Raw genomic sequence first — 22,164 nt, forward strand, 5'->3', positions numbered from 1 at the left:
ACTGGACTGCCCCTGTGACCACCCACAAACGGCCTCTCCTGTCACTCACTCTGCTGGGCTGGATTTGCTGTGCGAGCGAGGGATCTGCGAATGCACTGTGTAGTTTGCGCACGTGCACTGCGATGCATACGCATGCGCAGATTAGCAACCATCGGCAATAGCGAGCGCACTGCGGATAGCATCCGGGTCTGGATCAGGCCCTCAGATGGTTAATATGTAGACATTAAAGATCTATATATAATAATAGCTCCTACTATTTGTTAATAAAAATCTTCTCAATATGGCTTTTATTGCCTCCCTCCTCATTCCCATTGATCTAGAGCTCCAACATCCCTACCTAACTCAGGCATCATTTAGTTTGTTTTTGTAGACAGACATAAAGAGAATAAGAAAACAAATTGTCAAGGTGCAGCTTGTCACCCCTTCAAGACCCCTTCAGACACAGGACTAAGGGCCTGATTCAGAGCCGGACGCTCTGACCAGAGCGCTCGCTCTGAATCAGGGCCCTCCTACATGAAAATGGAGTGTCCTCTTGGATGCTCGCATAGCTGTGGGTGACCACCCACAGCATATGCGAGCGTACATGATGATGGTCGCGATGGTCAAGACCATCGCGACCAAAGGGCTTGCGATGGAGACCCTGCGGTAGGGTCTCGCTGCCGCAAGCCCTGGAGTGATTTTGGCTCTATCAGAGCCAAAATCACTCCCACTGACATCACTACTGATGTCAGTGGGGCCAGCTTCAGACGGTAGGCGTTCCCATGGGAACGCCTCCGTCTGGCAGCCACGCCCCCGGCACGCCCACCAAAGGGGGTGTGCTGTCAATCAACATCGACAGCACGCCCCCTTTGGTGCGAGACCCGGAGTGACGGCTACCCCGTCGCTAGCTGGGTCTCGCGCATGCGCACGACGGAGATCCCTCCGTCGTGCATGCAGAGTAGGACACCATCGACCCTCTTGTGAGCGTCCTGCGCTCGCGAGCGGGTCTGAATCAGACCCTAAGTGGTCTTCTAACACATCCAGGCCGGTTAGTGAATAAATAAGTGCTCACACCTCTTCTGAATACATTATTGATGTCTAGAGGGATAAACACTATACCCTTCATATTAACTTGTTTTACGGATGATCACAGAAATATCTAATGTTATCATAAGCTGAGAAAACAATACTACTTGGCAAATGCATCTTAATGCAGAATAGTGGATACAGGGCCTAATTCACTACCGATCACAACTATGAATGCAATAGCGTTTACGCACGCAGTTCAATTGCGATAGCATGCTAATCCATTGCGATCGCTATGCCGTCGCAGCATAACATAAGGACGCCCACTTTACCTTACAGACATCCATAAAGTTTAGCAAGACTGCGAAACCATCGGTACAATTGAGTAACATCGCGGGCTCATGCACACTTGCACAAGGTCAGACCTTACTCAGAAATTGCTAAATTCATCGCAGTCCTCAAGCTGCGTACGGCATCGCAGTGAATAATTTGTGCATGCACTCAAATGCACTGGCACGCCTGCATTCTACGACCACCCCATGTCACCAACCACAACGACACTTCCTCTCAAATACTCTGCGATGGGTCTGCGTAGTTACCGCGATCGCAGTCCCGATCTCAGTGGCTGGTTCACGCACAGACGCATTGCGATGCATACTCATGCGCAGTATGCAACAATCGGCCGATTACATGCGTAATCGCAGTTGCGATCGGGAATGAATCAGGTCCACACTATAGCAAAGATGACAAGGAAGGATCTAAAACACAGGTTTAATAGTACATTACCAAACAGCCAGATAGACCATAGTACATTACCAAACAGCCAGACAGACCATAGTACATTACCAAACAGCCAGATAGACCATAGTACATTACCAAACAGCCAGATAGACCATAGTACATTACCAAACAGACAGATAGACCATTGTACATTACCAAACAGCCAGATAGACCATTGTACATTACCAAACAGCTAGATAGACCATAGTACATACCAAACAGCCAGACAGACTATAGTACATTACCAAACAGCCAGATAGACCATAGTACATTACCAAACAGCCAGACAGACCATAGTACATTACCAAACAGCCAGATAGACCATTGTACATTACCAAGCAGCCAGATAGACCATAGTACATTACCAAACAGCCAGATAGACCATTGTACATTACCAAACAGCCAGATAGACCATAGTACATTACCAAGCAGCCAGATAGACCATAGTACATTAACAAACAGCCAGATAGAACATAGTACATTACCAAGCAGCCAGATAGACCATAGTACATTACCAAACAGCCAGATAGACCATTATGAAGGACAGTAAATTTTCCTAATTAGATTTCAATGAACTAAAAAGACATTGATTGGCTCATGCTTGACTAGAGGTAAATTATCATCCTGATTAACAACTGTAGCAAATTCTTGAAGGCGGGGAAGCCTTGGTTAGCCTAAGCCTTTCTAGATTGTTTCAATTTTAATTTCTTATATTAATACACAGCTTCCTTGGTTCCTGTCTCCCAGGTTCTCATGTTTAATGGCATTCCTCAGTGTTGAGGGCTCATCTCCCAGCTAAGTCTAAATTAAGCAAAAAGGTAGATTTTGCAATACATGACATTTACACCAGCTGGATAAGACTGTGGCTGTGAATATTCAAATTATTACTTTAAAAAAGTAATAAACAGAATATTTGACATCTACAATGTGTTCTTACTGCTACAGTAGGTATTATTTGAAACACAATTGAGCAGTTTATTAGGAAAACCACAAAAAAAGATTTGACTCATAAGGGAAAGGGCAAAAAGAGATAATAAGCCATACTAAGGATACCATAACCACAATATTATATATATATATATATATTTATATACACACACACACAATGTGTACAAAAGTGATTGGACATTGACAGCAAATAGATCAATGAGATATTATTGATGTCAGTACTTTGTAGGTCCACCATATGCAATGATGACTGCAGAGACCCTTCTTGGCAAATTGTCACAAGTTCCTGGACAACATTCCACCTTAAGCACAGTGACCAACTTTGACACTGAAAGTCGAGTCGGCCTAGAACGCACCCGTCGGTCTAATACTGTACATATTAGAGGTTCTCAATGGGGTTAAGATCTGGACTCTGAGCTGACTAGTCCATCCGGGTTACCAAATTTTCTGTATACCAGTCCAGCATCGCCCCCTGGAAATGTGACAGGTGGCATTGTTGTCCTAATAAAAACATTTGTTGTATCCATATAACTGCAAGTGCATGGGCCGCCCTATGAAGTGTTCTTGTCAAAACCGCCACATTAGTGGTCTTTTGGAACTCGTGTGTAATGGTATGCATTTCACTCACTTGCGTGGGGTTGTTCAATCATTAATATATATATATATATATAGATGGGTGTCACTCTCCGGACTTCAGTAAATCACAGTCATATTCAGGTCTCTAGTTCAACGTTTCGACTTTATAAAAACTCATTTAATAAACTCAAAACGTTGACCTAGAGACCTGAATAAGACTGTGATTTATTAAAGTCCAGAGAGTGACACCCATGTATCTTGCTGTTTACCCCTTTTAATGTGCACCACAGCGAGTATTCAATCTTTAACAAGAGTGCCTGCACCATGTAAATAGTTACACATATATATATAAATATATATATATATATATATATATATATGTGATAAAAATTATGTAATCATTGTGGAATTTACAATTAATGGCAGCTGGTTTAACCTCTGACCCCTGCCTTCAGTGTTTGGGCATAACATACATCTACTGTCTCCAAACACTTCCATACATTAATCATCACGTACCATCCCTTGATGAGAACACAGACATTCCTGAAAATCACCCAATAACAACTAAGTCTGCAACCAAAAATATATAACAGTAGTATAGAATACAGGAAAAGTCACACAGGGATATACAAGCCATATACAGAGAAGGCACTCTGCTGAGTAGAAACTGTGAGGACGTTCCCAAAAAGTGCAATAGTACAGATGAGAAGAAAAAAGGTAATGGTAAGGATTAGCTATGTAAAAATAATCAATAGCTGATAAAAGAAATAGACAGATGAGGGAGAAGAGAGAGATGAAGAAAAAAGGAGAAAAAGGTGAAAAAACCTTTGGAACACAAAGAAACAGTGCTGGTGCCATTAAGGAAGAATAAAGTATTAAATATATTTATGATAAATACCACCATTAGTGTAAGGAGCAGCCACAAACACATTAAGAGTGACCAACCCCCTACCCCTTCAAAAGGGGAAACCAGTGTAGTATAAATATAGGTTTATATTATGCTCAGATTGAATAAAGCATAAAATATACAGATAAATATACATATAAATTGCATTTTATGAGATTATTTATTCGTCTATTATGAGGCAAGAAATAAGAGCTATAGGCAAACTACCCAGCTCATCTGAACTTAACTACAGCAGTTGTATGCTGCATCAATGGGCTGCACACTGGAGAAATGGTCTTTTTCTCCTGCTGTTGGACACGTGACTGTGAATGCTGTATTCAATTTGTTATTGGATATATAAGGCTTAAAGACACCGACGTTGCAATGCATCTTGAGGAAAATGCTTGTTATGCATTGAAACATTGGTATCTTTAAGCCATTGTCTCCTGTCATTATTTAATTTGAGTGTTGCTAGTATGTAATTATATATATATATATATATATATATATATATATATAAAAGGACTCAAAGAATCCGTCACTCTATATAAAAGGTGTAACTTGCCTAGGTGCCACCACCCAGTCCAGTGCTCACAGTTTCTCCAATCGTGCGGCACTCAAGCTCCAAATACTACTCCAACAAGGTGATGCAATAGATGTTTCAGTTTATAAAACAAACTGTCTTCAGGATACAAAACAGTATAATAGTGCTTACCTTAAATAGACCCACCACTAACACCATGTGCAGCTGATCGGCATCTCTGCCGAGACCTGCAAAGATGACGTCACTGGCGCTTACTGACGATGCTCCTGCATTCTTTTAGATGGCACACACCACGTGACCACACACCCTAAACCATCACCTAGCAACAGTAAATAATAATATCATAGATTGACATCCCTGTACAATGGAGAGAATCTCGCAAAATGTTCATGAAATTGCACTTGGTCTGAGACTGACACCTCATTATTAAATACTGATTAACATATCTTGTACAAAATTAACCACAGTATTGCAGCCAACAAAGTGCATAATATATATATATATATATATATATATTAGCATATATATATATATATATATATATATATCTATATATATATATATACACACAAAAAATATCTATTGATATTTAGATATATAGATATATTTAGATCTAAAACATATAAATAAAAGGTAAATACATTTATCAAATGTCTGCCATCCATGGATTATGCAGACAAAAATCTGGCCTCATATTGATTACATTAGAACCAAGAACTATAATTTTTTTCCAAACAATAAATACTGTATTATGTTTGGACTAAACTGTTTCTCACATTCTTTAGCAGGTTACACGGCTGAATAAGTATAATAAAAAAGAACTAATCCAAAATGAAGACCTTTCTCATTTGTACATCAAGGGGTCTGTTTATTAAAGTCTCCTGGTTGTGAATCAGCAACTAAAGCTTGTACCAAACATATCAAAAGAGAAAATCCAATTGAATTTCAATTTCAATTGGAATGGTTTTTCTTTGATAAAATAGATGACGATTTGTTTCCCATCTGGGTAACACTGATAAATGCCATCAATCCCCAAAGTAATAACAATTTGTAACCATGCAATAGGGCACATGGACAGATTAAGGAGACAATCAGCTGTGCTTTAATTATTTCTCCTGTCTCAACGCTTTAAAACGTGCACTTTCACAGCCAAAGTCAAGAATATAAAACCGTTGACTACAGCTTATTGTGATCTTGAATTTTGATTAGAAATTCTCACAAATGTGACCTATAATGTCTACTTATTTATTTTCAGTCACTGCTATCTGTTGTATCTTTACCGCTATATAGTGTAGAAGTACAGTATCTGGCGCATTTCTAAATTAAATAATAAAAAAAACATTTTGCTAGATAGACATAAATGTGGAGTTGCAACTGATACTGAAGTGAAAAAAATAATAATTTAATGAGAATATTTTTTCCTGTGTATATTTAGGGTTTAGTAAGTATAAAAATGTATTATTAATAAGTATTTCCTATCCAGGTTTGAGATATTCATGCATACGAAGCAGGATCTTCGTTTCCGCTACATGTAACATGACATTTATAAATATGTTGGTAAGGATGATGATCCTGACAAACGGTTCCCCATGAACAGCATGTGAAAGACTCCTAAACAAAGGTCTCACGATGGTCATGGTAGAAGACATTCAATGAACAATGCATTATTATTTAAACAAATAATTGTTATTCACATGAGAATAATATTTTATGGTATTTTTCTTTCCAATTATTTAAAAAAAAAAATTTCTTACAAGTGTAACTGGCAGCCCAAGTCTTGGCTACCATTTCCATCATACATGTGAGAAATCAGTTATCTTGGTTACATATGCAGTACGCATATCCATTGGGTTTGGCATGGTGAAGCCATAAATTAACTCTTACCATTGCCAGCCAGTATCGCTGAAGCAATATTCAATTGATAATTTTAGTGGATTGGAGGTTTTCAAACCAGCCCTGTCACCTATTGTTTATATTCAGGTGCTCCATGTGTCTTGTGTCCTATGGTGTATTGAGACTAGGTGCATGAGGGCACATCTGTACTATTTAACTCACAAGTCATTGATTGGATTGATAAGTTACATGTCTCCTCCTCTAGTAGCTCATATTTTAATTAGTACTTTGAGTTTTGCTCATCATTTCTATGCAGTAAAATGTATGTTGTGTACAGTATGTGTTTCCCGGATATTGTAACATATTCAAAGCTTGATTATGTGTAATGAAATTTAACTCAAACAAGTATATATCTGTCATTTTAATTTCATTTATTTTAAATTGTATTACTTTGCAAAATAATTATGCAGGCTGATTGAAAAGTAATGAGACTGATTTTTTTTTATTCAGAATCAAATGACTCCACAGGATCTGAACATTTTTCTTTTTCAAAGTAGCATCCTCACATTCAATACATTTTTGGCAGTGTGTCAACAACGATACAAAGACATGCAGTAGACTGTTTTGTGACATCACTTTTAGTGTTGCAGCTGTGGAATTTTTCACTTCAACACCTGGTGAGAACTTCTTTCCACGTATTTGTTTTTTCAGGGCTGGGAATGCCCAGAAATCACAGGGTGCTAAGTCCGGGATATATGGAGGGTGTTCCAGTGCTGTCCCATTAATTTCTGTCAGTGCTGCCAAAGCAACAGCATCAACATGTGGTCAGGCATTGTCTTTAGCAAATGTGGTCTTTCCTTACTCATGGCTCAGTTTAAATGGGTTTTCAGGACATTTGCACAGTAGTCACCATTAATGGTCTGCCCACGAGGAACCCAGTGCTATAGGATCATACCGTGCACATCAAAAAATAGCAGAAGCATGATTTTACATGCCAAAGGAATCACACAGAATTGTTTGGGCGGAAGCAAAATCGCGTATTTTCATACACTGGACAGGTGTTTGGATTCCGGATCATAATGACGAATCCACGATTTGTCACACGTCACAATCGATGTCAGGAAATCAGGTATCCTATCCGATATTAAAACAGGGTTCTTGCGCGATTTAACTCGTCATCGCATCTGCTCTTCTGTGAGATTCCTGGTTACCCACCTGGCACACATGCGATGCATTTTCAGTTTCTTTGTCACAATATGCTGAACCCAGTCAAATGAGATGCCAAGTGAAGTTGAAAGTTCGCGTAAAGTTAACTTTCTGTAATTTTATAACATCTCCACAGCTTTGGCAATGTTGCCATCTATAACCTCGATGGATGGTCTACCAGAATGCTCTTCGTCAGTTACTCGCATATTACTCAAATACTGCAGCATGGCTAATTGTTTCTCCACCATAAGCTTGCCGTAACATTTCATGAGTTTAATTTCTGCTTTTTCCAAGTTTCACACAAATTTCAATCACACATCTCTGATATAATCTCAAAGACACATCTTCTTCATCCTCTATGACGAAACATATGAAGATCTTCCACTCGCTGTGACCAAACAAAGAAGACTATGGCAGTCCAACCATAGGTTCAGACAAATTGATGTATGAGCTCCACAATAACCAGCATAGCGTTGCCACGTCTACCTATGGGACAGAAAAATAGAGGCAGTCTCATTACTTTTCAATCAACCTTCGTATATAAATTGATATTTCCATCAAGTAGCCATTATCATCCACTGCAATATAAAATCTTAGATCTTAGTTTTCCAAGCACCATTTTGCAATATGTATAATTTTAAATTATAATTTCCAATTTTACACACTAGGGCCAGTGATACGACTGAACTTTGTAAATGCATCTAATTAAATTTGCTTCTAGTCTGGGGATGCAGTTATTTTAAAGAAGAAACTACAAAGAGAATTATGAAAAAGCATCAATATTCCACTTGACTACCTTATAAAAAAATTAAAATACAATTGTATTTAGTTGAACTAATAAGCACAAAGCTATTCCTGGCAAAGGAAAAGTCAACAAACTGCAAGGTATAAATCTTGTTTGGTCGTCAAAGGGCAAATGATTACCGGATATGAAGAGCTTAATGGTAGAGTCTACCTAATGTGTAGATAAGATTTATTTTTTTCTATAAATGTATGGGCATAAGTTATTATGCCCAGAGCTTATTTGTTAATGTTGTTCTGCTATACTGTTTGTTCAGTGAAGGTCAATGAATTATCATCCACAGATAAAATAGAATAAATCTATTTACCACTCAGCAAAATAATTTAAATATGTCAAAAACTATTGCATTCATAATTATACTTATTTTTTAACTAATGATCTCTGAAACATAGCTTAAAAAGTATTTAATTAATAATAATTTTTTTTTTTTGCTTTGCTTTTTTTAAATAGCTGAAGACGCCTGTGGAGGCACCGTACGAGGAACCAATGGAATAATAACCAGTCCTGGATTTCCTAATGAATATTATAACAATGCAGACTGCACATGGACCGTTGTTACAGAACTTGGAGACACCATATCACTTGTTTTTACAGATTTTCAAATGGAGGAAAAGTATGATTACTTAGAAGTTGAAGGATCTGAACCACAAAAATTACGGTACGATATCTGTTTATCTGCAAACAACATGGTTGAATTATTATTATACTGCCTCTGCCTATGTGGCTATATGGGACATATTTGATGTGCAAGAGGTCGTGCCTATATTAAGGCAGCCTAAAGCTGCTGTCTCATCTTTTGGGTACAAAAAAAGTGTAACGACAAGCATTTAAAAATAGCAATTTTCTGGAAGCAAAAGTCTTAAATAGTGGTGTTATTTTTGTTCGGTTATATGATATTGCTTAGAAAGTACGGCACGTATTTTAAAGTGACTCATATATAAATGATTTTGATATTAGCATAAGAGATTTGATAGGACACTACACTGGGTGTTTCTTTTATAATAGGTCCTGTAAATTAGAAGGTGACATCTACTATCAGATTATATTCCACAATAGAGGGTGCATTGTTCTTTAAAATATACGACAGTTAACTTTATGACAAATAAATAAAACCATTGTAGTCTTTAAATAACATTTTATTGAATTAGATATTGGTATACTTCATATTTGCTGATTATGTCATTTACTTTTTTTAATGAGAAAACTACCATCTTGTCATGCAGCTGGGTCACATGAGATGGTCATGTGACAGGATGCCGTAAATACATTAGAAGTGGAAATACAGTAACCTAGGGGAGAAATTGTGTGTATTGTTGAAAGACAGTGTATGAACAATAGTGTTTTTGTGGAGACTCCTAACCTGAACACCATGGTTAAAGTTATTATAATCATTGATGACCATTGATGTAGTGGTTGACAGAATCTCCGCCGATAATTAAACAAGGATTTATATGTATTGTATAATGTATACTTAATATATCAACTGTTTTATATTATTTAAATTTAATAATAGATTCTCATTGGCCGACAACTGTGCAACTGTGTAATGTAATAATAGACTATTCCATTAGCACACGCAGGGGGGGTTTCTGAGAAAAAACCCCTGTAAACTTGAAAACAGGCACCTTGTTCTTAAACTCCGCCCACGTTTTGGCAAAATAAATTTGCGGGTCAATCGTGAGGAGGCAGAGCCAATATGATGTGCTATTTTTTTTTAGCAGGAACAAGCAGGAGCAAAGTTCCTGAACTTCTCATTAACTAAAATGTATTTTCCATAAGATAAGTTTTATTTTAAAGTCCCTTTTGAGTGCCTTCTTTTCTATATACTATATATACATATATACACAATATATACATATACATATATATACAATTTCTATAGCTCCACCCCCAGTAGCTCCACCCACAGTTCCAGAAAAATAGCCCTGTATGTTAACAAACTGTACTGTATTACAAAAGCTTACATACATCTCAGATAGCAGTGTTGAATATGATAACTTAACCACAAGCCAAGCTGGCGTCTCCATGACAAACAGCTTCAACTCCTCATGCGGCCTCACTAACATGCTACCATCCGGTGCCTGGCATAGAATCCAAAAATGGGACCAGCATATGACGTCACCATGTCCACCACAAGATATGTCACGTGCAACGTGTTTCGTCACTAATAGGGCTTCGTCACCCATAGCCCCTCATGCAGGTAACTACCTCACTGCTTGAACCCTGACTATAAAGGGCAGCTAGTCTGCAAATGTACCAGTCTCTTGTAGTCCCAGTCCTGTCTCTTACAGGTATAAACACAAAGTCTCTCTTGAGGTCCTCCCTGCCTGGCTTGCAGGTCTGGACACTGGCCTCCTGACCTGACTTCCACAAAGTCACACAAACAGACCCAGAGATTTGCTGTCCTCCCTGCCTGACTGCAGGTCTGAACATAGGCCAAGCCTTGCCCCCACTGGCTTCCAGGCAACCTGGGCTCTGTAGTTGCAACCGTCCCACTTGGACTCCTTTGGCAGCCTGACTGGTCTGCCTCAGTCCTCCCTGTACTGAATCCACTGGGCAGCCTATAGGTGTGGTCAAACTTAGTTTTTCTCCCATGTTATCCCTCCAGCCCCACACAGAATCCATGGCTCACTATCGCCACCTAGGATGATATTGCCACAATATCTTGTATTATAAAATATAATCAAATATAGCACACACAGCAAATGACTGACACTGTCACTCTCTGCTCATTTACTAATAGCTGACAGCCAGCCTGCCCCCCTTTCCTATGTGCTACTGCTGATTGGCTGATGAGAGTGTTTTTAATTTTGTCAGCCACCATGCACAGCAATAGCACACATGCAGCTGTCAACACAGAGGCCCTCATTCAGAGCCGTACGCTCTGAGCAGAGCGCATGCTCTGAATGAGGGCCGCCCTCCATAATTATGGAGCGTCCTCCTGGATGCTCGTATAGCTGTGGGTCACCACCCACAGCCTATACGAGCGTGCAGTTTGATGGCCGCGATGGTCTTGACCATCGCGACCATCGCCACTGCGAGCCGGAGCCTGCGGTTGAGTTTTTCAACCGCAAGGCCCGGAGTGATTTTGGCTCTATCAGAGCCAAAATCACTCCCACTGACATCACTAGTGATGTCAGTGGGCCGGCTTCTGACGGTAGGCGTTCCCTTGGGAACGCCCCCATCAGGGAGGCACACCCCCGGCACGCCCACCAAAGGGGGCGTGCTGTCAATCTACATCGACAGCACGCCCCCTTTGATCAGACACAACGAGCGAAGGAAAGTCCTTCGCTCGTCGCATCTGGCGCATGCGCACGACGGAGCTCCCGCCCTCGTGCGCATGCGCAGTGCACAACATCGACCCACTTGCGAGCGGACAGCCGCTTGCGAGTGGGTCTGAATCAGGCCCAGTGTGTATTCAGGGCTAGAATTAGATATATGTGTGTGTGTGTTTGTGTGTTGGCTATAGTAATTTAATTGTAATCATCAACCAAACTAAGAAAAAACGACTTATTTTTGTATTGCAAATCCATAAAAATACATAATATTTTCCATTAGGTGATAAATATGATGTCATTGTAGCACTGCGCGCTGATAGTGTACATTGCATGCAGGCTACCGATGTTGAGTACCACTGTATCTGCCTCTTTGCTCTACATTCTGGCGTTACTTTACTTTCAAGCAGTCGCCCTTTAACACAAAGTGTGTACAAAACAGGCACCACAGAGATGTTGTACTGGAGTCCTCCATATGGTTTTGTTGGCATTTCCATGGAAAAACAATCCCAGACGTGTTGTGTTTTACTCATGGCCTTTCTTCCTAAAATCAGAAGGGAGGGTGAGATTGATAGAGTGAGTGAGAGAGAGAGAGAGAGAGAGAGAGAGAGAGAGAGAGAGAGAGAGAGAGAGAGAGAGAAAGTGAATGAGAGTTGCGGTCATAGATAGAGAGAGAAAAAGAAGATGAGAAAGAGGAAAAGGAAGAGGCGGCCCATGGGAAAATTAGAAATTAAGGCCATCCAGGTAAGAGTAAGAGGGAGAGGTAAACTTGCCTACTCCCTCAAAAGTTGCAGGAGGCTCCCGATTTTTCAGGTAACCCCCCGCAAAATAGTAGGCAGATCTCCCTCATGCCGCCCACTTCCTAGTGAAGTGGGCAGGATGGGGAGATTTTTTACAGGGTGACTGCAGATCCGTAGAGAGGGAGCTGGGCTACATGACGCAAATCGCATAATTTAGCCCCGACCCCTCACCACGAACCCACAAATCACTGGTTTTCCCTGTGAAAGTGGCGGGGCCTATTGACACCTACAGTCTGGCCCTGCCCCCCCCCCGAAACTGACAGCAGTGTCTCTTCTCCAGGCTGCTGCTCCCAGAGAGGATGATTGGAAAGTCCGTAGGTATGGGGATAATGGAGAGAGAAAGAGAAGGTGAGAGAGCGAGAGAGAGAGAGAGAGAGAGAGAGAGAGAGAGAGAAAGAAAGTGCCTATTATAGTGTATCTTTCTCAGTGGAAAACTTTAAAGATATAAGAAATAACTCCACATAAGACAAGATTATTGTTGCCCTTTCAATGATAATGATACAATTGTTAAAAATGTCTTGATTTTACTTTTAATTTTTTTTTTACTTTTTAAAATGATTTAAAAAATGGACCGCATGCCTACAATTGCTTTACTTACCTCAATTTTAGCAGTTTATCACTGATTCTAGTAAATCAGTTCATTAATTTAAAATGTGCAAAATACAATCCCAACATATAAGGTCAGTCCAGTTTTTTAATGAAAGTAAAAAAATAAAATGACAGTAAGGGGGTAAATTTACTAAAATGAGAGTTTGTAGAAGTGAGTTTTAGAAGAAATGTTGCCCATAGCAACCAATCAGATTCTAGCTATTATCTTCTAGAAGGGGCTAGTTCAATGTTAAGTAGCATCTGATTGGTTGCTATGGGCAACATCTCTTTTAAAACTCACTTCTAAAAACTCTCACTTTAGTAAATTTACCCCTAAGAATGTCCTTATATTTGAATTTCTGTAACACATCACGATGTTGTCCTAGAAGCATATAATCTTGCATTTACTGTTCTAAGGTATACAAGATACTGTGTATTTATCTAGGTCAGTCCAAATGTACAATATATAATTTAAAGCACTTTGATATTTTCAGGTCAGAAAAATATAATCAAATAAAATGTGGAAAAAAGTATACAGACCTATTTCCCAATCAGCATGTCATGACATGCATGTACGATGCAACTGTCTTTATAATGAAAACTAAATGTGTTTTGCTAAGACTTGTCTTTATTTTTCAAAATGCTAATGCCATGTATGGCACAGTTATTATCTATTCCAGAGATTTATCATTGATGTTTCGCAAATGATGTATCACATGCCTCCTTGCAGTAATGCTCGTGCTCTTGTTTGGTAGCAGAATCTGGGACTGAAGTGAAAATTGGGACTGTTCGGAATGAGGACGTGCATTACAAATATCTCAACATTAAGCATACTTTTATACATTTGGGTAGCTTTTGAATAAAGCCTTGAATACAAATATTAGAAAACAAAGCATTACAACAAAAAGCAACAGAATTAACTTATTACTAACACTATACAATTTAGATAGGACATATAGGCCCGTATTCAATTAGAAAAGAAAAGCCAAGATCTGCGAAAAATATCACCGATTGCGACTTTTTGCCTGTTGGAAAAGCATCGCCGTATTCAATTCCATTCGCTTTTTGCGTACGCGGAAACGCAATGCAATGTAATAGGTGAAAAAACTTTGCCTTAGAATAGATGGAGAAAAGAAGTGCACGAAAAATTTACACACACCAACTTCCCCCCCACATGAAAAAAATTAACAAACACCAACCTCCCCCCCATAACCCATCTGCGGTGAGCGGAGAGCACCGGGGAAGGAAGAATCACTTCTCACCCAGTGCAGAGTCAGACCGCAGCTCTAGTCTCAGGCAGGTCAGCAATCAGGATAGAGCTCTCAGCTTGGTAACAAGACTGCCTGGGAGGGGCTGCATGCTTCCGCTGCAGCTCCCCCTAGAGGCAACCAACTAGCACCAGGCTAGCAGGCACAATACACTTGCCTGCTCGTTATTAAAGTCAGGACACAATGGTGGTGGGGGGATGGGCGGCATGTGGGTACGATGCCCTTGTGGCACCCCCTCTGCAGGGCTTGCGATGGTGCCCAGGGCACGAGCCCCGCTCGACCCCCCCTAGTTATGCCACTGGCACGTACACATGCTCACGAAAACCAACATTAGTCAGAGAAATCAAAAAGTTTTTTTATATTTTTTAATACATATTATTTTCTACTTCTGTTAAGATCAGCTGAACCAATGACATACTGTACTGTTCTTGACTCCAGTGGAAGTAAGGGATATAACAGTCCAAAAACAATCTCTGCCCAGTCGGATGATGGGTGTTAATCGGGAGATTCCTGCACTGGGCTTATCTACTCCCAATATTTCCAGGATTAACACAATTACCTTTAATTAAGTAATATAAAATGCATGTGATAAAGAATAATGAGCTTTTCCAATAACACCTCAGCACCATTTACAGATAGACAAGCATTGTAAAATATTGCCGCTCTATATTAATAAAGGTTGCTAATAACAAAATCAAAAACAACATTATTAATAATAATAATAATAATAATAATAATAATAATAATAAATGACCATCTTCCATTAAACAAGTTCTCATGCTTTATGGTTCATGCCTTGCAAAGCTATTATAACAAAAATCAGTGTGTAGATTTAATTAGTGACTTACTAATTATAACTTTATCTGTTTCTTTTTTATTAGCAATGATGTGATCCATTTTTTTGATAGACAAAAACAAAAACAGAATGCTTCATTTATATGAATAGTGCTTCATCTGTAAAGGACAATTAACTTACATCTACACGCATGTTTTAGTGCAGATGCATCAAACGGGCATTACTGGGTATATATATATATATATATATATATATATATATATATATTATAAACACAAATCTAGACAACATTCTAGGGTAAATATTTTTTTACTGGTGGCAAGAACTGGCACTGTGCTAGGGGAGTTTAGCAACACCTCCCGCGTTGCATGGTCGTGATCTTAGGAGTTATTGGTATTTATGATGACAATGAGATGGTCATGCTTATGGCTACCATGGTTAAATCCATGTATAGATGATCAGTGAAAGACTAAAAAGGGCTGCATTGCAGTTCATCCAAAGTCTATATAAGAAAAAAAGAGCTTCTCACTAGCTGTTTGTTGGTGTGTTTCAGGTTAAAAGGTTAATATTTTCAGTGCACATGAGTACGTGACAGGAAAGATGTTAATTAGGGCCAATTATAGGGTTTAAGTGCTGATTCATGTGCTAAACTATTGATCAGGCAAGGATAATGCATGTGCTTTTCAATGACCCAAATAACATAAGGACCCAGGACAAATTAGGGCTGAGGATGGAAACTCGATCTTCATGTAAGGTCAATGGAGGACAGATTTTAAACCATTTTAAATTAAACATAATAGCGAGGGTTAAGTTATATAGGACATAGTTCTGTAGAAATTTCTGCAAATTGATAGATACTGTAAGTGAGCAATAGGATGTGTACTAGTATTACATTATGAACACAAAGAGGAAATGCTTAGTTTGTTATTTGCAAATAATAGGCTAACAGGACAAAGAGAGAGGCACATTAACACCCACTTTGCCAGTTTAAAATAGATTAAGGGTTATAATTATAAAGTGGTTACTTAAAGCGGTCTAATGTTAAGTGCCAAGCACTCTGGGCTTTACACTTAATGTGCTGTTTTAAATCTTCACCGCAAACCCACCGAGTGACTTGTAGAAGCTGCCACTTTGTAAATATTTATTTTATTTATTTTATTACCAGTTATTTATACACACATAATCCGCAGTGCTTTACAGAGAATATCTTGCCATTCACATCAGTCCCTGCCCCAGTGGAGCTTACAATCTATGTTCCCTGCCACATACTCACACACATACACACCAGGGTGAATTTTTGTTGGGAGCCAACTAACCTACCAGTATATTTTTGAAATGTTGAACATAAAGAGCATCCTATCATGGAATTGTTGAAACCTTTACACACACCAGCTGACCCTGCAAATAAAGGCTTAAAAAATTAAGATGTTCTTAGCTTTTTATTTAACACCTTCCTCTCCACCCAAAAAAAAAAAATTTTTAGATTTGTGTTTAGTTCTCCAGGATAAATGTTTAAGGATAATAGTGAACCTCCACCTTACCCATCACCTGCAGTCACCCTTCCTCATTCAGAAGCCAGCCACATAACCCCACACTCCTTATCCCCCTTCTCTAGATCAATATCACCTCCACACTACATCAACCCTAATAATCTCATTCTCCTCTCGCCTCTTAACTCTATCCTTCTCTCCTGTTCCTTCTGGAAAGCCAGTTTTGTCTATAATAAACTGGTCCCTGTTCATGAGCACTTCATCTGTAATGCCTTGATTCTCCTTGCCATCATCAAACCCTGGGTTTACCCCTCTGACACCACTGCTCCTGCAAAATTCCTCCATCACTTGGCTTCCTGGCTTTTAATCTTCAACTGGGCCCTCAAGACCCATTTCTTCCTCAATGCTTTCCAGCGCTCATCCTAACCCACTACTCTATGCTCCTTCCTCACTATCTAGCCCATCTGTGTCACCCCTGTTTGTCTGACCCTCCCCTCAGAATGTAAGCTCTCACGAGCAGGGCCCTCTTTCCTCACGTGTTTCTTCTTGCCTTACTTTTACTTTCATTTACAATGGTGCCTAAAACTGCTTACTGACACCCTGCTGCTTATTTAGGTGTTATGAAGCATTGTTTATAAATCATGTACTTGTCCTGCATTGTCTGTACTGTTAATAACTGTTGTCTTGTGTGCTCATTTGTTTTTGTACTTTGTAAGGCGCTGCGGAACCCTTGTGGCGCCATATAAATAAAGGATAATAATAATAATAATAATAATAATAATAATAATAATAATAATAATAATTCTGAGTCTCATGGAAAGTGTTTGTAGTTGTATGCAGCAATGGGAGCCTGCTTGACTACTTTATGCTTATGCGAAAATCTGTTCTACTAATGTGGGGGATCGTCCGTGTGCAATCTGAAACCCGTCCCATCCATTTATTTTATGCCGACAGCTGCAACTATCATCATTATCAACATTTGATCCCAGCACTGGATGTTGCAGAGGCCAGAGCACCAAGAGCAAGGTGCCTCACACGCACCCCCCTGGTTATGCCACTGCTGAGAGGTCAATTATGTGTATATAAGCCAAAACGGATTTATTTTCTGAAAATGACAAGCTTATACAACACAGTAGAACATGGCCACAATTTGAGCAGTTTAGTTATGTTAGACTGTCCCTGATGATGTTGCTATTTATCAACAGAGTATGTACAGTAGTACGCTATCATCTTAGGTAAAGTTTCTTAGAGCTGTTACTGTATGTTTCTCTCCTGTTATATGTTGATTACATGATTTTTCAGAGAACCCAGTAAACATTAAAGTTTCTGAAAATGAAATATTACTTATAGCTAAAAATGTATTTTAAATGCACAAGACCTGACCTTAATTAAATCAGCCGGATTGAGAAGTTGTCCACAGTACCATGGCTTAACTGCATCTTTGGCCTCTATTACTGTTTAGCTTAACACAGAAGACCACAGTAGGAATCCAGAATAAACTATATATATTATGTGTCAATGTTATTTTAATTCATAAAAGCAAATAAATGAGCAACATACTGTATTTACTGAGGTAGTAGTGGTGACAGCCTTTTAAGTAATATTTGACAAGTCAGTGTTGACCCCATTTAGATAATAATCTTCAGGCACAGTTCTGATTTGCTAAAGTTTATGACAGGTTTTTCCTAGTTGTACTATTGTTAAATGCATTATACACACCATTCTATTTACTGCAGAGTCTATACCTCTGATATAGATGGTGTAAGATCAGAGAAGGAGGATAAAGGAAGGCAGCACATGTGTCGGGTTAGGCTTTTTTGCATTTCAGGATTTTTGTATTTTACCTAAAACATGTCTCCAAATACTAATAAAATCCCCCTATTATTATTATTATTATTATTATTATTATTATTATTATTATTATTATCTATGAACTTCATTTATAGGGCACCACAAGTGGTCTGTAGAGCCATACAGAGGACAAACAACAAGACAGTACATTACAGTAAGCAGTACTGTACTATATATATCAAACAAATAACACTACAACTCTCTACATAACTACTGATGCAATGTTATGAGGGAGAAACTTGCACTAGTAGGCTTGGGTGCAAATAGCAGGTTTAGCACCACTGAAAGATAAAGAGGGGAAGGAGACCTAGGGCACAGAGACCGAGACAGTGCTGGAGAGAATAGCTTGTAAGCAAGGGTAGGAGGTTAGACCTGGGTGCGGAGGGCCCTGCTTGTAGGGGCTTACATACTAATGAGAAGGGGGAGCTGAGGGCAGGGGCAAGCATGGGATAGATGGAGGAAGAGGGAGGGTGAGGTACTGTAAAGTATGTGGCAGTAAAGATGTGTGAAATACTGCGAACACCTTTTATAAAATAATGTCAGCTTGAAAGGAATGTAAATAAATTGTCATTGATTGTGGAGTGTCCAAGATTAGCATTTATATTACATACCAACCAAAAGAAAATGCAGAAACTGGTGGGTTTTTTTCATACGTGTCACACCAGTGTAGATACAATTTTTATATATTAATTCATCAAGTCCAGTTTTTGCATTCTCTTTCTTGGTTGGTTTCTATGTCTAAATTGGTGAGGTGCCAGTCCTCCCCCATTCTGATATGGCATCTAGATCATGAGGAATTAATTTGATTTGTCCTTCTGTCAAATAAATTACTTTGTTTTTGCTAGGTCTGCCTACTAGAGACTACAGAACCCGCTGTAGACAGAACAGCTCATAGTAAAGTAGCAAAGTTAAAATATAATAAAAATTTTAATAGAAAAATGTACTAAAAACAGGTACTTTACTGATAACAATTGGAATATTGCAATGCTAAAACAAGAAGACCAGATTATAGGTTGATGATGACATAATACTTCAAAAACACTTATATACACAAATGGAAGCCATGGAATGAGCCAGGTCCATCGTGCGCATGCGCGAGACCCGGCTAGCGACGGGCAATCCGTCGCACTGGGTCTCGCACCAAAGGGAGCGAGCTGTCGATGTTGAGTGACATCTCGCCCCCTTTGGTGGGCGGGCCAGGGGGGTGGCTGCCCAAATGGAGGCATTCTCTGTTAGAGCCGAAAGCTCTCTGGGGCTTGCGATGAGCGAGACCCTACCACAAGGGTCTTGTCGCAAGCCCGATGGTCGCGATGGTCTTGACCATCACAACCATCATCATGGCTGCTCGCTTTAGCTGTGGGTGGTCACCCACAGCTATGCGAGCAGCCAAGAGTCCGCTCCAAAAAAAAAAAGCCCGGCCCTGATTCAAGCGAGTGCTCTGTCAGAGCGAGCGGCTCTGAATCAGGCCCTAAGTACTAAGGCAGGCACAAAAAAAGACAAATCACAGGTGCACAACTCCAAATTACTAATTATATATAAATACATTATGCAATAACTAAATTGAGGTTTTTAGCATAATCATGGCCAAGGTTATGGGCCTATCCACCATATCCAGGTAACCTCTGTAGGGTAGGTCCCTAAAATACTAGGGTTCAAATCCAGAGTGCAGTACCCTCCCATACCAGCTCCGTTGAGCCACCCCAGGGCATCGCTCTAATGAGAAAGGTGAAGTGTAAAGTAAGATAGGTAAGAGCAGCTACGGCTGCATATATAGGATAGAGAGGTGAAAATACAAATATAATAAACAAGCAGTAAAAGTGTTTAAATGTGCAAAAAAGGAAAAATGTGTTATACTGCGATGCCCTGAAGCAGACCAACCAAAGCAATCCAAGGGATCCACGCCCCAAAAATCAACCCAAAGTTGCACTACAGTATATAATTTGTAGGACTTACCTAAATTGTGCCTATTACTAGTGTGCATTCACTTCTCCATCCTATATATGTGCCCTATCTGCTCTTACCTATCTTACTTCACATTTCACCTTTCTCATTAGAGCGATGCCCTGGGGTGGCTAGGCTGAGCTGGCTTGGGGGTGTTCTGTGCTCTGGATTTGTTTTGAACCCTAGTATGTTAGGGACCTACACTACAGAGGTTACCTGGATATGTTGGTAGGCCCATAAACTTGGCCATGATTATGCTAAAAACCTCTATTTGTTTATTGTAAAATTTTATTGCATAATGTTATTTATATATAATTAGTAATTTGGAGTTGTGCACCTGTGATTTGTCTTTTTTTGTGCCTGCATTAATAGTCTCAACAGGTAGCACCTCCTATTATATTTATTTAGGGTGTGCAGTCTAGGATCCTTTCTATGTACTAAGGGCCTGTTTCAGGTTGGTTCGCAAGGCTGTGTTCACATGCACCGCGCTTTAGGCAAAAATATGCTAATGAATGCAATCGCACGGAAACCGCAGCACTATACCAAGACGCCCATCACTGTATAAAGCCACTAACTTCCCATGACATGCATCCGCAAGTCAGCGAAAACATTGGTACCATCGAGTAACATCGGAACCATCCGCGCAGTTGTGGTTGACCTGACCCTACCGCAGAAACTGCTAAACTTCCTGTCGCCATCTTGACCTCTGCCAGCATATGCTATCGCAGGGAATTAATAATGCACGCCCCTGTAACGGCATTTAAACGCCCAGGAACACCTGCGTTTCTCTGACAGCCCCCTGTCACCACCCTCACATGGTCATTTCCTGTCAATCACTGTGTGAAGACTCTGCATGCTCACTGCGATCGATGTGGCCGGTTTGCGCAGGCGCACTGCGTCTTATACGCATGCGCAGAATGCAAACATTGGCTGGCAAACGCACCCTTGCGAACCAACCTGAATCAGGCCCTAAGCCTTGGAGAGAGATAAAGTGGAGAGAGACAAGTTACCCCCAAAAAAGCTCCTAACTATTATTTTCAAATGTAGGACCAGATTTATCAACAATTGATATTCTTGTTATCACTCGTTACTAATCTTAGATGGTGCTCCAACTGTTCAGCTCTTAACTTTCAAGTGTTTGAAAAATGACAGTTAGGGGCTGATTAATTGGAGCACCATTTAAGTTTAGTAACAAGTGATAATAAAAATCTTTTAGCACAGTAGAACAGAAATTGTAACAGCTGGGAAGGAACTACGAAGTATAAGAATTACCAAAAGGAAAATACATTATCACTCATTTGTAAATCTGGGCCACAGTCTATAAAATGGCAGTTAGGAGCTGAATGGTTGGTACTTTATCTTTCTCCACTCTATCACTCTCCAAGTTTTGATAAATCTTCCCCATGGTCTATAAAAAAATTCAGTACCCCCAATATTTTTGTTGCCATTAACCATCTCATTGCAGGGCCTATGGGGGGAGGGTGTCATATGAGTACCCCTAATCATTCCAAAAAATTGTCTCCTGGGCTGTAATTTCCTGTATAACTATTAGGTCGCGTCCCTCAGTTGAATTGT

The 22,164-nt window shown here is 39.7% G+C and overlaps 1 protein-coding gene across 1 annotated transcript in view; it reads left to right on the forward strand.

Moving 5' to 3' along the window:
* Window positions 1–22,164, forward strand: part of CSMD3 (CUB and Sushi multiple domains 3) — a 1,208,248-nt gene that overhangs the window by 374,063 nt on the left and 812,021 nt on the right. Inside the window, exon 5 of the mRNA XM_088444368.1 lies at window positions 9,031–9,238. Within this exon, the coding sequence (XP_088300494.1) occupies window positions 9,031–9,238 (208 nt within the window). The remainder of the gene's footprint in view (window positions 1–9,030; window positions 9,239–22,164) is intronic.

The sequence above is a fragment of the Taudactylus pleione genome, unplaced genomic scaffold (genome assembly GCF_031769625.1).
Source record: "Taudactylus pleione unplaced genomic scaffold, aTauple2 ptg000360l, whole genome shotgun sequence".
NCBI lineage: Eukaryota > Metazoa > Chordata > Amphibia > Anura > Myobatrachidae > Taudactylus > Taudactylus pleione.